At 52.4% G+C, this 18,813-nt stretch overlaps 1 protein-coding gene across 3 annotated transcripts; it reads left to right on the forward strand.

The window, feature by feature from the left end:
- Window positions 1-1,520: 1,520 nt before the first annotated feature.
- ENO1 (enolase 1) lies at window positions 1,521-16,841 on the forward strand. Of its 3 annotated transcripts, none has more exons than XM_082678386.1 (12): window positions 1,521-1,619; window positions 4,616-4,709; window positions 7,203-7,298; window positions 8,726-8,784; window positions 10,479-10,548; window positions 11,009-11,142; window positions 11,528-11,750; window positions 12,881-13,078; window positions 13,714-13,915; window positions 14,321-14,429; window positions 14,679-14,737; window positions 16,408-16,841. In XM_082678386.1, exons 2-12 carry the CDS (start codon window positions 4,625-4,627, stop codon window positions 16,475-16,477), a joined length of 1,305 nt encoding a protein of 434 aa, XP_082534512.1. In that variant the 5' UTR covers window positions 1,521-1,619; window positions 4,616-4,624; the 3' UTR covers window positions 16,478-16,841. The 3 variants fall into 3 exon arrangements, with proteins under 3 accessions (XP_082534512.1, XP_082534513.1, XP_082534511.1); XM_082678387.1 differs by lacking the exons at window positions 1,521-1,619; window positions 8,726-8,784 and adding exons at window positions 2,074-2,198; window positions 8,340-8,398; XM_082678385.1 differs by lacking the exon at window positions 1,521-1,619 and adding an exon at window positions 2,074-2,198.
- The last annotated feature ends 1,972 nt before the right edge of the window (window positions 16,842-18,813 follow it).

Below are 18,813 nucleotides of genomic sequence, written 5' to 3' on the forward strand. Positions count from 1 at the left end.
TCTGATGTCCCCCTGCAGATGTCATGCAGGCCCTACCTGCAGTGTGGTCTTCTGATAATAGCCTTGCACACACGTTTCCCCTCCCTGCCCACCAGCCTTTGGTATGCCACTGCACTAAAACTGCTCAATGAGCATACTGTCAACTAAATGCCTGTAACAAGGTAAATGCCCCTGCACTGGACTGAAGGCACACACGAGTCCCACAGCCTGCTAGCAAAGCCTCAGGAGCTGTGGAGACAGGCAGGGCATTTGGCAGCTTGCAGATTTTGGAAAGGATCTGAGGGCACATCTCATTAACAGTTGAGCTACAATTTGAGGTCGAAGTGCTGGCTCAGAACACTGTGCTGTGGCCTCCAAGAATCTTGCAACAGCAGCAGTCTGAGATCATGTTCTACATCTGATTTCCTGCTAGGAATCACTGGTTGTGGCCAGAAACCCGTTATAAGAGCCATGTCTTTCTATCTTTATCTCTCTAACCATTTTAACATAAAATGAAAGAGATTGTTTTGGAGCCCTTTCAGGGCCACACCTTAGAATTGCTCTGAAAATAAGAGCTCTAAGTGTCTGATTTCTGTTGAGTTCTTAAGGTTTAGGAGATAGTGGCTGTTGATTTAGCTGCTGGGTCATGGGGCTGGGATCTTGGTCTTAAGCAGTCTGAAACACCAGTGTATTGCTGGGGAAACCACAAACCCTGCTTGCAAAATTCACGTAATTCTTTAGGAAACATTTTACAATTTCCTTGTTGTTTTTTTGCTGAATTTAATCCTAAAGTTCTTTCTTCTTAGTCAATGGAAAACAAACACAGTGGACTCAATAGGTCTTCAGCTTTACCCAAGGCTAGGAATTAAGGAATAAAAGCAGTTTTTGCAGCTGACCAGAAGAAATAATAATTAAAATCAAATATACACTCGAATCTCTCCATGCAAGGCAATGGGTTAAGTATGGAGATGAATGACATTGTTTTAGCTCTCAGACTTACAGACCAAGAGGAGCACTAAGAACATACAAAAATAACTCTATCATAAAACGAAGCCCTCCCTTGAGTGTGTGTTGCGGGGTCGGGGGGAGATGTGCTGCAGAACTGATTTGAAATGGTATCGGTTCTTTCTTCATCAGAAGGGGAAAATAACTGCACCCACTCATGCCTGTTTTTCATTTGTCAGACTACTCTGGAATATTACCTGTTTTGAACTTTGAGAAATTCCCCGAGTCTGTGTGAAATTCCATTCCCAAATCAGTACAAGTATGGTTCACGTGTATGGGAAAGGGAGGTATAGAAGCTTACTTTCAAGATCCAACATAAACAAGAGCCGAAGAATTAACTAACCCTGGGCACTCACGTGGAGTGCCTGGTACGTAGGAAGCGCTCAAAAAGTATTAGCTGTAATTAAGGGAAAGCGAACATCCTTTCGGCTCTTGGCCTAATAACTCCTGTGTGACCGACGCAAGGACAAAGGGACCGGGTCACCTTGGCGGGCTGTCGGGCGCGCAGGGCGCAGGCGCGGGTGGGCACACGTGGCCGGCCTCGCGACCCCGCGGCCCGGGAGCGGGGTCCGGCCGCGCGGCCACCAACGTGTCCAGGCCGCCGGGGTCTCCGGCACCGCGCTGCGGGGCGACGGGTGAGGTGGCCGGGAAGGGCGGGCCGCGAAGGTCGTCACCAAGGTCGTGGGCCGGACGTGCGGCGCCGGGGCGACGCGGCGTGCGTGCGGGACTCGGAGTACGTGACGGAGCCCCGAGCCCTCATGCCGGCCGCGCCGCGCCGCCCCTCCCCCCGGGCCCCGGCGCCACAGACTCGGCTCAGCCGCGGATCCCAGCGGCGGGCGGGAGCGAAGGCGGACGGGGGCTCGCCCGCATCCCCACATAGCCGCGGGGTAGTTGGGACACCCAGCCCGACCCCACCCCAACTCCTCGGGACGTCGCCCCCTCTTCCAGTTCCCGGCGCCCGCAGTCCCACCCCTCCCTCGGAGGCGAGGGCCCGAGTGACGGCGCGCCAGACCAATGGCGAGGCAGCGCGGAGGGGGTGGGCTTGAGGGGCGGGAAGTGGGCGGGGTCCCCTCGAGCTGGGCAGGAAGTCCAGGCCGGCGGAGCGGAGACGAGCTCGCGGTGCTTGGAACGTCTGGACCTTGCGCGTTAACGCTTACCCTCTGTGCCCGCAGCACCCTCTGCTTCTCTCTCGTGCGGCGACCTCAGGCGGCCGGGTGAGAACTCAAGGAAGGGCTGCCGAGCAAGCGCCCGGGCAGGCGGCGCGTGGGTGCCCCGGGCCCGCGGGCGCTCCTGCGCCTCAGACGGCGTGCCCGGGGGTTCGGCGGGGAAGGGACGGGTCGGCGCGCGCGAGCGGCCTCCCCGGGCCAGAGTTGCGGCCCGAGGCGGGGGCGCGGCGCCCGGTTTCTCCTGAGGGGAAGGTGCAGCTCAGCCTGTGATTACGAGTACGGGGCCGCGTCACTGTCCCGGGAGGTTAGAGGTAGAACACGCGGTCACCAGGACAGCAGACGGTAAGGGTGGAAGGTTTGGCGAGCGCTCCAGGCCTAACCCGCATGCTCATTAAAGCCAGGCCCTTCCGAAAATGGAGAAAGGGGGCCGGAAAAGGAGAGATGCCCGGGAAGCGGCAGCCCACCCCACCCCCGCGCCCGTGCCTCCCGCTGGTGGCCCTCGGCCTGGCGCCTGAGTGTCCATCCCTTTGCTGCTCCGGAATGAGCAGGGACTGATCTGCCTTCAGAAGGCACTTGATCTGGAGGGGACTGCAGGCGAGCCGGGGGGTCATTGGAAGCCCTGCAGGCGACCTCGCCCAAGTCGGGCACGAGGCGCTCCCTGCTCCCTGGGCTGGCCACCAACAATCGGCCCTTGATCTGACATTAAAAGGATATACTTTAAGAAAATTTCCTGTTCGCTGCTTCCTCTGCAATGTGGTCTCTTCCTCCTGGGCGGTGTGGGCAGCCGGTTGACCTGCTTCCGGGGCACACCTAGGCCCCGGCTGCCCGGTGTGCTCGTGCTGCCCCTGGTCCGGGCTTCAGTTCAGGCAGATAAAAGGCTGTGCAGGCTCCTAGTCAGACCCGTCTTCCGCCCTGCCTGTGCTCCCTGCATTTTAATGACTTCGGAGAAAAGTTTTTCTGTCTAATTTCAAGATAAGTTGAATTTTATTTTCACATCGTGAAGCCAGTCGACTGCCTTGTTTTATATCACTAAAATAAAACCAGAAATGAAATCTTACAACTGTATGATGAGGAAGTGTAATGAAGATGTGCTTAAAAGTGCATCTAAAATCTGTGAAGTAAATCAGTGATGGCATGGGGGATGCAGGGGGGAGCAATGACTGGAAATGGCCTCTGGGGACTTTTTTGGAGTGGTCATTGTTACACACGGGTATATGATTTACCAAAACTCAAAGTTAACTAAAATTTTAAAACTAAAAGATTTTAAGCAAATTTGCCTTTTTGAGATAAAAACTAGATACCTTTTTATTGGCTAATGAGTAAAACTCCATTGTTACAAAGAAAAAACAAATCCACAGAAGTGACTTCAGTATCTAATTTTGAAACTTAAAAAGATGCCATCTGCTGCTTCAGAACATTCCAGAGAAGATAATGGAGAGGAGCCCAGCTAGATAATGGCTTCCAAACGCTGATTTGGTTCCTCCCCTCCACTTCAGTCCTACAAGTTGTTCAATTCTGTTGTTCCTTGGAGAGCCTCTGGGGGAAAAAAGCAAGAAAGGGGCTTTCTTTGAGCTCTTGATATTTGTTCTCTGTAGCTGCAAACCACCCCCCTCCCCTTTTTTCTAAAGGTGTTTTCAAAGGAAAACACTTCCCTTGGCGTATCCTGGTGCTCAAAGATAGAATCCTTTCTCTAGTTACAAATCACGACATTTCATAATTAAGTTTTTTAAACGGGGTGAAATGCCTATTGAAAGCAGCACTGACTAGATTATGTTATTTGTTTGCCTTGTCTTGCTGAAGACCCAAGTACTCTGAGGTTTGAAAGGCTCAGAAATTGGCAAAGATCACAGCACATAGACCAAGGAGCTCATTCCTGGCCTCCGAACTCAGAATTTCTAACTGATTATCCAACATCGACCAATTGAGCATTCTCCTGCTACCTCAGGTTTTACTTGATGAACTGTGTTCCCAACTTTTAATTCACTGTTCCCCTACAAACCAGATTTTCCTCCTGGTCACCCCCGCCCCTTTTTTTTTTTTAATCTTAGATGGGTTTGCTTGTGGCCCTCACGTCCCCTTGGTCCTGATTTGGTCCCTTTCCCATGGCCCCGCACCTACCCTCGTTGGTAACTAATGACAGCCGGTTTCAGACTCTCCTCTTCAGGCACTCTGCACGCCATCAACGTGTGAACCTTGCCCGCCAGCACGTGCACTGCCGGACTTTCTTTCCCAGTAGGACAAGACCTGAACTACTAGGGCCTTGCAGAGCTGCCCCTACCTACTTTTTAGGAACAATTCCCAGTGCTCTCCAGCAGGCATTTTCTCCCACTCCAGTCAGCCTTCCTACATGCAGTTTTTAGTTTATGCAGTCTTTCTAGTCTAGGGATCCTCAGAAGTGACGCCTTGCATAATGAGTTGAGACTGCATTATGGTTTATGGAAAATATGGACTGTGCTTCCCCACAGAAATTCACCATGTCTGTCCTCAAGATCCACGCCAGAGAGATCTTCGACTCTCGTGGGAATCCCACCGTTGAGGTTGATCTCTACACCTCAAAAGGTATGGGCCACCTTTGTTTCTATAGACCCTAGCACCACGCTCCATTTTTTAAAACTTCAAATGACAGAGCCTTAGGCAAGAAAACATCTGTTACGGTAAAAGCCTTTCTTTCTGGTCTGCACATGCTGGTAGGCTGTGGTTCCCCACTGGGGGAAGGTTGGGAGGGTTTTAAGGCAAGAGGTCCTTGTCTTGGTGCTTCTTGGTACGTAGAGCAGAACACAGGTTGGCTGCTAGGTCAGTGAGGTGGGGAAGTAATGTGATAACCTTGTCCCTAAAAGGGCCTATCACTAGTTTGCTTCACAGCTTGCTGTGACCAAATACGTAGATACGGCAAGATAGGATGGGTCTTTCTTCCTTGTAAAGGAAAGAGATTAGGGGACTACAAGGGTATATATAGCGTTCTTATCTGCGTTTCCAGAAATCACTCTTAGAGGATCCGGGACAGTTTTTACTTTGGGGTGTTGGAACATTCCAGAGGCTCATACTTTTACCTGGCTGTAAGTACCTGTAGGAAGAATTTGCCCACGTGAGAAAAGAATAGAATGGGAACCCTTAAAAGCTCCCCCATTTTTCTTTTTTACTTTAAGAAAATCTAGTGCTTCCCTAGCCCTGCATTACCTCCAGCAATGTCTCAGCTGCTTTCTAAATGGTTGAAGTTGGAAAAGGAGCTTCAGGCAGAATCACTCAGAGGTGCTGAGCACACAGACCTGCCAGTCAGAGCTGAGTCATGGTCTGAATCACAGGCCTGGCTGTGGAACCCTTCCCTTCCTGTCCTCCCTTCCCCCTTGCCCAGAAAATGAAGGCCCCTCGAGTCGAGGTTCACAGGGCAGGAGTCCGCCTTTGGTTACTGTCGGGGTGCCCTCAGAACACGATTCCTTCTGGGCATGTGCCTTGTGGCAAATGCCGTGTGTTCTCAGAAGATGGCGAGAATTTCCTTTCAGCTTATGAAACTGGCACACTTAGTCAGAGAGTGGAACTTTCCACTTGGAAATTAATGGACTTTGAACAACGAAAAAACCCAGGACACTAGAAGATTGTTGGGAGGGGGAATTTTCTTTGAAACTCTTTAAAATGACTAAAATGTCTTTTGACATTGAAATGAATGGAACTTTCTCTTATGTGTCTTAATCCTTTTAAGAAAAGAAAAAAAACCAGGAAGTCATAAATTTGTTAAGAACCTTTCATCACTTCTTTCGTTCTTAGAATTTATTTTTTAGACCAGTTTTAGGTTCACAGCAGAATTGAGTGGAAGGTACAGAGCATTCCTATCTACCCCCTGTCTCCACTATCACCATCCCCACCAGAGCGGTACCTTTGTTACAGTCGAACGTGTGTTGACACATCATCACCCAAAGTCCACAGTTGACCTTAGGGTCACTCTTGCTTTCCTCATTTCTTCACCTGGCCCAGCGCCTGATGGATACAGAGAAAGCCAGGGCCTGTGTCGAGAAGAACGTGTGTCCTGCTGGTCACACAATCAGTGCGGTGGCACAGGCATGCAACCAAGTATGACTGCGATACTTGGTTGGGTTTTTCCCCTTAGTTCGTTGCCTTCACATCTCCCGCACCCCCAAGTTCTCGGCATACCTCAGATGGGGAAATCCCTAACGGTTTCAAGGAGATTCAAGAGGCTGCCTACACTTCCTGTTCCCCTAACCCTTCTGCCCCGTGTAACCGGATTTCTGCGGTACCTTTCTTGGCACTGTCTTTCCTCCAAGAAGATTTGCCGCTTTTCTGCTCCACAGTCTCGGCTTAGCCAGGCAGCTGGTTTCTGTATCTGCAGGACTGCGCAGTGCGTGCTTGACTGGGTTCTAGTGTTATTGTGCTTATTCCTTTCCTCTTCCAGTCTGTCCTGTTTTCTGGTTTCCTGTTATGCAGAGAAGCTCCAAATAGCATTTATTGCTCCTTAAGCTGAGGCAGATGAGCTGTAGATTCCTCTTGAGCCAGCGCTTTCAAGGCTTGAAAGCTGGCAACCTGATCTCACTTGTCTAAGGGAAGCTTGGCCACGGTGCTCTAGAGCTGGACTGTCTAAAATAGCCCAGTGTTTTCGTGGATTACTAGCTGCTAGACAAGCTTAAATCCCGTAGGTGGCCTGCATTGTATTTCTTTTAGGCCACGCTGCTGGGGGTGGTCCACGGCCCAGCTCCGGGGCACCCGTGGGGAGCTTTGAGAGGTGTGGGCTCAGACCTCCCATTTGTTTTGGAATCTGCACTTTAACTCACAGGTGATATGTGTGCACGTTAAAATCTGAGAAGCTCTGCTCTAGACCTTTTTCTTTAGAGAAATTCATCAACTGTGCTCCAGTGTCTGCAGTGCGGAATCATAAAAACATGACAGGCAGGAGAAGCAGCCAGTCTGAGTCCTCCCATCGTTGGGAGGAAGTAACTGTTTCCTAAGGGCAGCTCCCTCAGTGAGCAGGGAGGGACTTGGGCGAGGGCGGGAGCTATTTCTTAGTCATTAACTATTTCTTGCCCTCCGTCTCTCAACATCCAGGTCTCTTCAGAGCTGCTGTGCCCAGTGGCGCCTCAACTGGTATCTACGAGGCCCTGGAGCTCCGGGACAATGACAAGACGCGCTACATGGGCAAAGGTAAGGGCCGAACCCAGGCCGGCCTCCCGGCAGCCACAGCCTCCCTCCCGCTCCCCGCGGCTTGCGTTTGAGGGTAGCAGACCTCTGACTCGGCCCAGAGTGTGGGCAGCGAGTATGGGCGCCGCACGTGGAGGAGAGGGGAGAGCGGGCTGATGGGTCCCAGCACCCCTGACCCCGTAGCTCAGGGCAGGTGCCGTAACACTTACTTCTGCTGCGGTTTGTCTCCAGTCTGTGAAGAACTCCTGGTTGGGTCAGGGGATGTGGGAGAAGAAGAGGACAAGTTATCTAGTACTAAGGGGCAGCCTCGCATCCTCCGGGAGGGCTCTGAGGGCCTTCCGTGCCATCAGGCCTCTTCAAGGGTCTAGTCGCAGAGGAGAAGAGCTCCCGAAGGCCTGGCTGATGGCTCACCGTTGATGGGCTGTCGTTGTCTTTCAGTCTCTTTGGCAGAGCCAGCCTGCGCTGGGCTGTATGCAGACGGGCTGTAAACTGTGTTGGCAGTGCTCACCTTTCTGTAGATAGAACCTGTGTGGCCAAACTCCAGAAAAGCAGATAGGGCTAGACCGTGCATTCTCAACGGGGACGGGAATTGGTTCTGGAGAGGAAGCAAAAACATCATGACAGTTCATGGTTTGTGGCCCTCCGAAGGGCCACACGTGTAGACAGGTGGAGGGCACGTGTGCTGCCAACTCTCCAGGGAGGGCGATTAGGAAAGAGTCCAAAAACACTGCAGAGGAGGGGGCGTGGGCGAGGTGGGGCTGGGGGCACTGGACCAGGGTCCCAGCGGCCCACTGTAGGGAGGCAGCTTGTGCAGAGAGCTCTCCCCAGGGGCCTTGCAGCCCAGGCGGTACGTGCCTACAGCAGCAGGACAGCGCTGTGCCCTGACTGATGAGGACAAATGCATGGTCCCTGTCTTCCTGTTTCCCCTGTCTTCCTGTTTCCCCTGTCTTCCTGTTTCCTCTCTTTCTCTCACTCAGCCTCCTTCCCAGCCTGTTCTCTTCTCAGTCTTTCTTTTTTCCTTCTCTGCCCATCTCTACTGGTCAGGTGTCTCCAGACCCGTTAAGTATATTAACGAGTTCCTGGCACCAGCCCTGTGCACACAGGTAATACATATATTGGGCGTCCTTTAGTCTCTGCAGCTGGCCTGCCCAGTGCATGGTCTTGCCAACTAACCTCCCTTCAGACATTCTGGATGGTTGCTCTGTGTGCGGCTCTAACCCTTGGGGGTCCTAGGTAAGAGCACTCAGACTGGGCCAGAAAGCCCTCCGATTCCAGGGGGAGAGGGCGATGGGGATTTGAAGGAGGTCCCATTGAAGGTCTTTGGTGGGCTCTGAATATCTGGGTTAACGTGGTGAGTGGTTCTCTCCAGCAATGCTGCTCAAGCCTGTCTTTCGTTAATGTCAGTAATTTGATTTGATTATTCCTTCTAGGTGTCTCAAAGGCTGTTGAGCACATCAATAAAACTATTGCGCCTGCCCTGGTTAGCAAGGTAGGACCTGCCTCCTGATAACTAATGTATGTTAATGCTATCAGAGCGCCTCCCAGGCCAGCCCAGGAGGCTTTTCTGTTCATGGAGAGCTTATTCTGAGAGCTAAAGAAGCCGGTTGGATTCCCTGTCATGCATGCGAATAACTTCGCCTTTCCTAACCCACCCTCTGCCTGTCCATGTGTCCATGGCTAACAGCGCATGGAATTGGATCTGAGGGACGGGAGGCTCTTACAGCCTTGATGTTTCCCCACAACCATCTTGACCTTCGGGGAGTTAAGATCCAGATTTTAAGAGCGGCTCTCAGGGGCGTTGAATGTAGTATCTGTGGCGACTGACTCATTTTTCGTGAACTGTGGAATTATTTACTGTGTTTTTAAACAGCAGAACTTCCGTTATTAAATTCCTACCTGGAGCCTCAATGTGTCAAACAGATAAAAGCGGAGCTGCTGTAGGTGAAGTGGGTCTGGGGATCCCACAGCCCAGCCTACTCTGCAGCTTGGTCTCGTTGATCCTCCCTCCAGCCCCGCTCTCCGTAGCCGTGGCCCTTTCTCGGGTCCAAACCCAGCCTCGGCCTGTGTGTCCTCCTTGGTAGGGCCCCTCTCCCGGCTCCACCCTGCACGCAGGTGGCAAGCGGCTCCTCTGCCGATCCTCTCCCCAGCTTGCCTGCTGTGGCCTGGCCCACATGGCTGGCTGTAATCGTCCCCAGGCGGAGGTTTTCAGCACTGCCCTGCCGCGCACACCTTCGTCCCGGCCTCCTGGGGCCCTCCACACGCCACTGTTCTTTGTGCCTCAGCACCCTCACCTGGCCTGACAGTGAGCAGGGCTTTCCGGGACATTTTTCTTTACCTGGGGGAGACAGACTTCAGTCTAACTCTTGGTGAGGGTTGGCCTCAAGCCATCTGCTGGGGTGGCTTCTAACTTTACCCAAAGATGCCTTGTCACGAAAGCCAAAGATGCCAAATTGTTAACGTGGCATGATGGACTTACAGATTCTGGTTTTCTTTCATATTTTAGCTTTTATATAAGAAACATTATAAATAATATGCTGGTATCATTCACTTACGGAGTTTTTAAAGTAATGCCGACTTTTATTACATTACTTTGAGCCAGTTTTTAAGGCACTAGTTTTATTTATACTCTCACCAAAAACAGTCATTTTCATCAGTCGTCAGACATCATGCTAAATGATGGTGGACTGCATGCAAAACTCGTATCTCCCATCAGATGATGGAGTTTGCTGTCACTGAGGGCAGCCGAGTGACGGCAGAAACTGACTTTGATGGTAAAGAACAATGACTTCTGTTATTTGCTGCCCCAAAAGTCACACTGCTTTGGAGTAATTCCTTCTTTAGCATGAACCAGACAATTCTGCCTCGTGTGTAACGTGACCTCGGACTCCCTCGGTAGACTCCCCTTCACGACATGAGGACCATGCATTGTCGGATCCCTCGTGCTTGGAGAAGTGCCTGATGCTCTTAAAGCAAGTGAAGGGCATTGTTCTGCTTCCCCATTTTCTCTTGGCATTCCCCCCATTTTTGCCTGCCAGACGCATGGATAACACAGAACTGATCTGGGCTTTGCACGGTTCCCAGGGCACGGTTCCCAGGGTTGATGGCTCTGGGACAGGAGGGCACAGGGCATGCAGGTAGAGACCCCACTCCCTCCCAAGCAGCTTATCCTCGCTCTCCCTGTAGAAACTGAGCGTCGTGGAGCAGGAGAAGATCGACAAGCTGATGATAGAGATGGATGGCACGGAAAATAAATGTGAGTGGCCTGAGGTGGGGTCTTTGCCAGGGAGGTTGCGGCTTCTCCTGAAGACCCTTGAAGTCCTTTGGGGAGAGGTCGTGTCGTCCCTAACGATGAATTACGTAACTGTCTGTGGTCCTCCCCTAACTCTAACAAATCACGTTTTTGAATATCAGGAGCATAGCCAGCCGACAGCAGCAGGCATGCAGGGTTACTCAGAAGAGGCTCATGCTTTATATAATCGAGCAATTTGTGGGATTTTCCAGAGTCCCATGGACCAAAGAAAGGGCTTTCTCTTTGGGGGAAAAAGCAGCCTATGTGGAAGGCTATTGCATTTCTGGTGTGAATATGCAAAGGAGATAGAAAGGAAAAGGTTCCGAATACAATCCAGGGTGCACACAGTGGCGCAGGTGGGGGCGGCCAGCAGGAGGAAGGCTGGTGAGTAAGAAATCCCTTAACGTAACCTGTTCTGTTCTAGCCAAGTTCGGTGCGAACGCCATCCTGGGCGTGTCCCTGGCTGTGTGCAAGGCTGGCGCCGCTGAGAAGGGGGTGCCCCTGTACCGCCACATTGCCGACTTGGCTGGCAATGCCGAGGTCATCCTGCCAGTTCCGGTGAGTGGCGAGTGTTCGCTTTCTCATGGGGTCCCGAGACCTCCCGCCTCTTGACCTCATCCACGTGTGACTCTCCACACGGGTAGGAGCAGGCTCTGGGGGTCTCGGCTGCAAATAACTCCGCCGCCACCGCCAGCTAAGAGCGACCCTGAGCAGGTGACTCAGCCGCCCTGCACCCATCTCCTTAGTTGTCGATGGGAGATGAAAATTGTACCTGCCTTGTCGGGTTGTGTGCACTTGCGGTGGTAGTGACCGCAGTGCAGAGAGACCTGGTGGCTTCAGAGCCGCACGGGCCCCACATGGGAGCCATGCGCCTGGGCGTCGTGGGGCTGCTGAGGGGCGGGACCCCCCGGGCCTGGAGCTGTACTTGTGTCTCTCCCCACAGGCTTTCAACGTCATCAATGGGGGCTCTCACGCTGGCAACAAGCTGGCCATGCAGGAGTTCATGATCCTCCCCGTCGGGGCCGAAAACTTCCGGGAGGCCATGCGCATTGGAGCGGAGGTATACCACAACCTGAAGAATGTGATCAAGGAGAAATACGGGAAAGACGCCACCAACGTGGGAGACGAAGGCGGGTTTGCTCCCAACATCCTGGAGAACAAAGAAGGTAGAGGCTCCGGAGGAAGCCCCTGGGTTTCTGAGCACCGCCCCCAGCGTCTGCGAGCCTTCCACGCCTGCCCTCAGGGGCGCTGCTCTTTCCACCATTCGTTCATTAAGTAGCAAAATGCAAAACCCTGCAGACATGGGAGCTAGCACTTCATTTTTTAAAAAAACAAATCACGCGAAATTATCTTACAAATTCGACTTCTGAATGTCCTGATGATTTGCTTAAACTGGGCTGACGGTGGGGTAGGGAGGCGGTTCGTTTTCTTGCTGTCGTCCCTGCTCCCCCAGCGATGGCAAGGGTTCGCAACCTGCTCCGTGTTCAAGGATGCTGGCTGTGATGAGGACTGCTGCCGTCAGTAACCATTTCGGGTCATTCAGCTGCTGTAATGCTGCACAGGCTTTATTTAACTTTGAATCCTTAGGCACAGGATGAAATGTGAGAGTTGAGCAGAGAATACAGAAGTCCTAGGAAAAGAATTCGCGGATGAATTTTTTGTTTTAGAAGAACAGTAGGGTTCCAAGCATATTTCATTGCCTTCAAGGATGGCTAGTGAAGGAAATGTCCATCCTGCTCGTTGGGTCAGTCATACGAAATTGCTGACGTTCGGCTGTTTTAACCTATAAAAAGTGGCCCTTCACGCAGTTTGAATCTTGGGGGTCTTGGGGACACTGGAACAGGGGCCGGTGTCTGTCAGTTTCCCTACCGGCAGCGCTGCCGAGCGAGGCCGACCCTGAGCCTGGGCCGGACAGCAGAGCTGGAGCGGGGGCCTCGCTGTGCGGGCTCCCCCTTGGATCTCAGCATTGGCTCTATTTAAAGCCAGTTCTGCGGGACGGCTGATCTCAGCTGGTCACTGTATCTTGGCCGGCACAGCTGTTCTTTGGTGCTAAATTTGGGAGCACTTGTCAGTGAAAAAGCCTCTTAGAGTCCATTTCCAACTTGGCCATGCACTAGTGGCCCTGACCAATGGTTTCTTGCCCCGAAGCAGAAAAGAGTAACTGGAATCTTTGAAACTGGTGCTTGGGGCCAGAGCACCTCTTCCTGTTCCGTTACGGTTCCCATTTGGCAGAGTTAAAGGGGAATTTTATCTCCATCCTCCTGGTTTCCAAACTCTCACCGCCATCTCTTTCCAGCCCTGGAGCTGCTGAAGAACGCCATCGGGAAGGCGGGCTACACCGATAAGGTCGTCGTTGGCATGGATGTGGCCGCCTCTGAGTTCTTCAGGTCGGGCAAGTATGACCTGGACTTCAAGTCACCCGATGACCCCAGCAGGTACATCACACCCGACGAGCTGGCCAACCTGTACAAGTCCTTCATCAGGGACTACCCAGGTGAGTGCTCTCGGAGCGGCTGCAGGTGTGCGAGTGGGTGGAGCCTTCACTGGGGTGCCTGGTGCAGCAGAGCGGGCAGCCGGCCAGCCGTGGTGCAGTGCGATCGCCTCCTGTCACTGTCACAACAGCCTCCTGAGCAAACGTGGTCCTGGCTCCACTGACAGTGAGGAAAGGAGCCGTGAGAGCCAGGACCACTGGGTGCTCCTAGGCTCTGCGTCACCTGATGCGCATGGGAGAGGGGACACAGAGGCACAGAGTGGGTTAGAACTTGCCCAGGGACACACAGCAAATGGTGGAGCAGGTGTTCAGACCAGGAAGCGTCTCTAAGTCCCTGCGTTTAATGTTAAGTAACTTGGTGGAAGCGGAGCCAGGACACGAAGCCCGGTCTTTACCCCTCTGGGTCCACAGCTCTGTTTTTACTCTCAGTGGCGCTAAACTCACTGTCCTGGGCCTCAAGTTTCCCACTTAACAACTGTGGGGTTGCAGGATTGCACGTGACTGCAGTCCCTGTCCCGGGAGGGGGTTGGGAGGCCAGGTGAGTCGGGAGGGAGGACAGGAGGGGGTTCTGGGGTGCTGCGGGTCAGCAGCCTGGGAGGCCACGCTGAGGGAACACGCCCTTGCCCTGCTCTGCTCAGTGGTGTCCATCGAGGACCCCTTCGACCAGGATGACTGGGAAGCTTGGCAGAAGTTCACTGCCAGCGCGGGAATCCAGGTGGTGGGGGACGACCTCACCGTGACCAACCCCAAGCGGATTTCCAAGGCTGTGAGCGAGAAGTCGTGCAACTGCCTCCTGCTCAAAGTGAACCAGATCGGCTCCGTGACTGAGTCCCTGCAGGCGTAAGTGCCCTTGCACAGAGGGTGGGGCCTCCTGACTGGGACTCCTGGGGGCCTTTAGAGTAAGCTTTGGCCCCAAGGGGATCAGGGCGTTGGGCGGTTGTGTTCTAATCCTGACCACTTGGTGGCCCTACACTCCTGATTTACTGTCACGGAGGACGTTAGTCAGGAGACACACGTGTCTCTCCCTCGAGGAGACTGAACCCAGTTCAAACGTGACTAGAGGGCAGAGAAAGGTCCTCGGGCCCTTCACAGTCGGGTGAGGGTTACCCTCTTCCCCAGCAGTTGGGAGCTCAGGGCTGCCCCTGGCCCCCCACTGGGAGTGATTAGTCATGGCCTCAGGAGGCCAGCAGGGGCCACAGTGCCCAGGCAGTGGAGCCATGCTGTCTGCTTGTCCCTGGCTTCTAGGTGCAAGCTGGCCCAGTCCAATGGGTGGGGCGTCATGGTGTCGCATCGCTCCGGGGAGACTGAAGACACCTTCATCGCCGACCTGGTGGTGGGACTGTGCACTGGGCAGGTAAAGAGCTCCATGGGGTAAAGGGTGCTCCCTGCTTCTCTCTCTGACCTCAACTTCCTGAGCACAGACTTGGGGGGCAGGGGGGAGAATGGGGTCCTGGGTGCCCTTTTTATCCCCTCCTTCCTAGGGCCAGGGATCCTCTTTAAGAAATTGCTGGCTCTCTGCCGTGGCACCCTCCCCTTGCCCAAAATGCCCATGAAGATTCAGTGTCCACTGTAAGCAACCGTGGCCTTTCTTTTCTCCTTCCAGATCAAGACTGGTGCACCATGCCGATCCGAGCGCTTGGCCAAGTACAATCAGATCCTCAGGTAAAGAGGCTACCTTCGCTGCGTGTGTGGGCTTGCTTGGTCTCCAGGAGGAGCCCCTGGCCCTGTGGGGCTGGTACAAGGGTTGGGGCAGGGACCCTGGCCCCTGATACGTTAGGTTGGGGCGGTCGGGTGCCTGGCAGCGTTGGCCCAGAGCGGGGCCTGTTCCACACGATGCTGCCATCTTCTGGTGGGAGAGGGAACTGGCTCCCCTTTAGACAACTGAATCAGAAGTTGGGGAGCTACAGGGAAGCCTTAGTGAAGCTCTCATTTTACACCCTTGTTTTGTGGACAAAGATACCAGAGCTCACAGAGAGGAAGAAGAATCGCCAGCGGGTACACAGCAGGGTTTCAGTGTTCAGCGCCTTCTGACGTTCTGGTCCCTCCCCTTTTTGTCTCAGTGTGTCCTTGGGAAGCACCTATAAACACAGGGAGACCTGCCCTTTTGTTATTTTATTCCAGTCTTGAAGGGAAAAGGAACTTCCATTTTATAAGTCCTCCCCCCATACCCCATCTTTAAAACTTTATCCTGGAGGCTTCCCTGGTGGCGCAGTGGTTGAGAGTCCGCCTGCCGATGCAGGGGACGCGGGTTCGTGCCCCGGTCTGGGAAGATCCCACATGCCGTGGAGTGGCTGTGCCCGTGAGCCATGGCCGCTGAGCCTGCGTGTCCGGAGCCTGTGCTCCGCAATGGGAGAGGCCACAACAGTGAGAGGCCCGCGTACCGCAAAAAAAAAAAAAAACTTTATCCTGGAAAATTTCAGGCATATAAAAAAATCAGTGGGGCTTCCCTGGTGGCGCAATGATTGAGAGTCCGCCTACCAATGCAGGGGACACGGGTTCGTGCCCCGGTCCAGGAATATCCCCCATGCCGCGGAGCGGCTGGGCCCGTGAGCCATGGCCACTGAGCCTGCGCGTCCGGAGCCTGTGCTCCGCAACGGTGGAGGCCACAACAGTGAGAGGCCCGCGTACCGCAAAAAAAAAAAAAAAAAATCAGTGAACAGTAGAATGTACTCCCTTCCGCATTACCTGGATACACCAACTGTCTGTATTCCTCCATGTTTTGTCTCTTTACACCTTTTTTTCCTGGAGAATTTTAAAGCGAATTCCAGGCATCTTATGATTTCACTTGTATATATTTCTTTCAGATAAAGACTTATTTTTGTTTTTTAACATAACCACTCTACAATGATGATGCCCACGATTAGTGGTACTATCAATACCCCCTTTTTTTTTTTTTGATATCAGGATCCAAACAGAGTTCACACTAATGAGTGCTCCCTCCTTATTTCCCTGTGCCATTTGTTGCAGAAACTGGGTTATCCTTTCATTGAAAAAACATTTTCTTAAATATTCTAAGAAATAGCAATCCTACCATTTCTTCTCCTTTGTCCTTTAGAAACATTGGGGGGAAGAGAAGGAAGGCGAAGGGTCGGCCAGTGGACAACTTGTTGGGTGAATTGGGTGGACGGAGAGAGCCGAATGCTCTTCTATTCCTGGCATCTCCAAGAAGCTCAAATTTAGGGGAATAGTTAGACAGACTGGGCGATGGTTGGGTCCCCAACTTCCTGGCAGGAAGTGTGTCTTTAACCACTTATCTGGGTGGGAAAACTTACTGCATTGAGGTGTGACTTCTCTCTTTCCCTCCCTGTCTCTGTATCTTTCTGCTTCCTAAGAATTGAAGAGGAACTGGGCAGCAAGGCCAAGTTTGCCGGCAGGAACTTCAGAAACCCCCTCGCCAAGTAAGCTGTGGGCGGGTGAGCCCTGTGGTCACTCGTCGGCTAATTAGACCTGCTCCTGATGTCACCTGGGCAGCTCAAGGCCCCCGCCGATGCTCTGAGGGGCCTCTGATAGTTAACTGCCCTCTCCCCTTCCTGTGACGTTCTCACTGCTGCTTTAGACCCGCTGCAGAAGCCGAGCTTGACCACCTGGAACCCTGCTGGAAACCCTAGCTCTCTAACTATATAATTGGCCCAAATCATTGTTTTTCTCACCTCGCTTCCACCAAGTGTCTGGAGCCATGTGTGTCTGCATTGTAATCTCCGAGGTGTCCACAGGCAAGATCCCCGGTGGTTTTGTGTGCAAAATAAAAAGGCCTCAGTGACCCATAGGGATGCTCTGTGTGTATGAAGTGGTCCGTCAGTCTGTCTGTCCTCACGTCTTGAGTATTCATGGAGCACCTCTACAAGAGCTGAGGCTTTGTGTCATGACAGAAGCGGGGGAGGAGTTTGTGCAGGACGCCACGTAAGCCCTGGGGAAGGGCAGGTTTGGGAAGAGGTGGGAGATGGGGTAGCCTGTGCCCTTCCGCAGCAGCTCGGGCAGCGCCCGGACCGGAGGCCTGACTTCAGGATCAGACATGTTAATTTGGGAGAAAAGAGCTCTCACAGGTTACCTCAAGGACAGCAGCTTCCAGGTCACACCATGAGTCCAAACCAGAGGGAAGCTGAGCGTCCTGGGCAGGCTGGGGGGCAGGTTCTCCATCCTTAGGGGAAACTGGTAAAAGAATGGTTAGAGGTAGCTCTGGGGCGGTAGGAGGGCATCCAGAGGGTCTTGGAGAACCCTATTTAGATACATTAAAATTTAATTTTGGGACTTCCCTGATGGTCCCGTGGTTAAGACTCCACACCCCAAATGCAGGGGGCACAGGTTCGATCCCTGGTCGGGGAACTAAAATCCTACATGCTGCACAGCATGGCCTAAAAAATTGAAAGAAAAATTTTTTTAATTTAATTCCTTTCCTCATTTTCACTAACCTGATTTCAAGTGCTCAGAGGCTCCACGTGGCTGATGCCCACTGAGTTGGGTACCACGGGTGTGAAGCATTAGCACTGCAGAAAGCACCATTACAGAGAAACGACTAAGCACCAGTGAGACATGAAATACTGTGGTTGCTCTGAATTGTGTTATAATACCTGGTGAGGCCCCCCAGTGGACACTGTTGTTATTGCTCATCTGTATCAGGGATTAACCCAAGAAGCAGAGCCAGTAGAAGGTACATATATTAAGGGATTTATCACAAGGAATTGGCTCCTGTGATTGTGGCTAAGCTAATCCACAATCCATAGGGCAGCCAGTCAGAAGGGAGGGGACCAGGACACAGGTGAAATTTCTCTTGGGTCAGCCCTACTTCTAAGACCTTTCACCTGATTCAGGCCCACCTGGGTCATCCAAGATCATTCCTTGTTCAGAGTCAGCAGATAAGTGGTTTTAATTATGTCTGCAGAATAGCTTCACAGTAATACCTAGATTAGTATTTGACTAAACGGTAGGACTCGAGTCATGTCACAAAGCCACCACCCCTTTTGCACTTGGCAACCACACACATACGTCTTAAACCATAATCTCCAAGTAATAACAAAACCCTTCTTCACCTAATGTGGTACAGCTCTCCTGTGTACAGCCAAAGCCACTCACCTGTCACAGCTTTGTATGACTGGTTTCCATCTAAAAACTGCCTCTGCAAGGAAGTGAGTCGAACTCGGCCTGACAGTCTCACTAGAATGTTCGTTCATCCAAACTTTAAAGCAGCAAGTTAGCATTACTGTCTCTAAACTTGGTTTCATGTCAACATTTCCTGACACTTTAATTTTAAAACAATGACTGGCAGTTAAACGCATTTATCACTCTTGGGTTAAAGGGGAAGGAGCCCTTTCAGATCTGCTCCACCTGGAAGGAAGGCTGCTGGGGCCTCCCTGGCCCTGGGGACACTGAGCCCCTGGGGAGGATGGTTGGCAACTCTGACCCAGCAGAGACAGCACGAAGCATGTTCCTGATGCGGATGGGCAGGAGTAGGCCAGGAAGAATTGCAGACCCTTGGCCTCTTCCTGGGGGCCCTGTGTGAAGCAGGACAGGCTACGTTAATTCTGAGTTTCCAGAAAGCCACTCTTGGGCTTTAAGATGAGCTATGATGTTAAACATTTCTCTGGATCACAACTGCAGGAACTTAAAGTGTTTTTAAAGTAAACATCTTTGGTAGTAGTCTCTGGACTTGCATTATGTGTTTTCTTTTTAAATTTTAACCTCATAATACAAATACTTTCCCACAAAATATTTACTTTTCATCTGTGGTGGTCTTCCAGATT

Source organism: Grampus griseus (assembly GCF_964374135.1).
Source record: "Grampus griseus genome assembly, chromosome: 1".
Lineage (NCBI taxonomy): Eukaryota > Metazoa > Chordata > Mammalia > Artiodactyla > Delphinidae > Grampus > Grampus griseus.

Bases quoted from the DNA above. Each gene is read 5' to 3' on its own strand.
- ENO1 (XM_082678386.1), top strand. From the start codon at position 4,625: ATGTCTGTCCTCAAGATCCACGCCAGAGAGATCTTCGACTCTCGTGGG. The intron at 11,143-11,527 runs GTGAGTGGCGAG...CTCTCCCCACAG, and splicing joins AGGTCATCCTGCCAGTTCCG to GCTTTCAACGTCATCAATGG. The intron at 13,079-13,713 runs GTGAGTGCTCTC...TGCTCTGCTCAG, and splicing joins CTTCATCAGGGACTACCCAG to TGGTGTCCATCGAGGACCCC.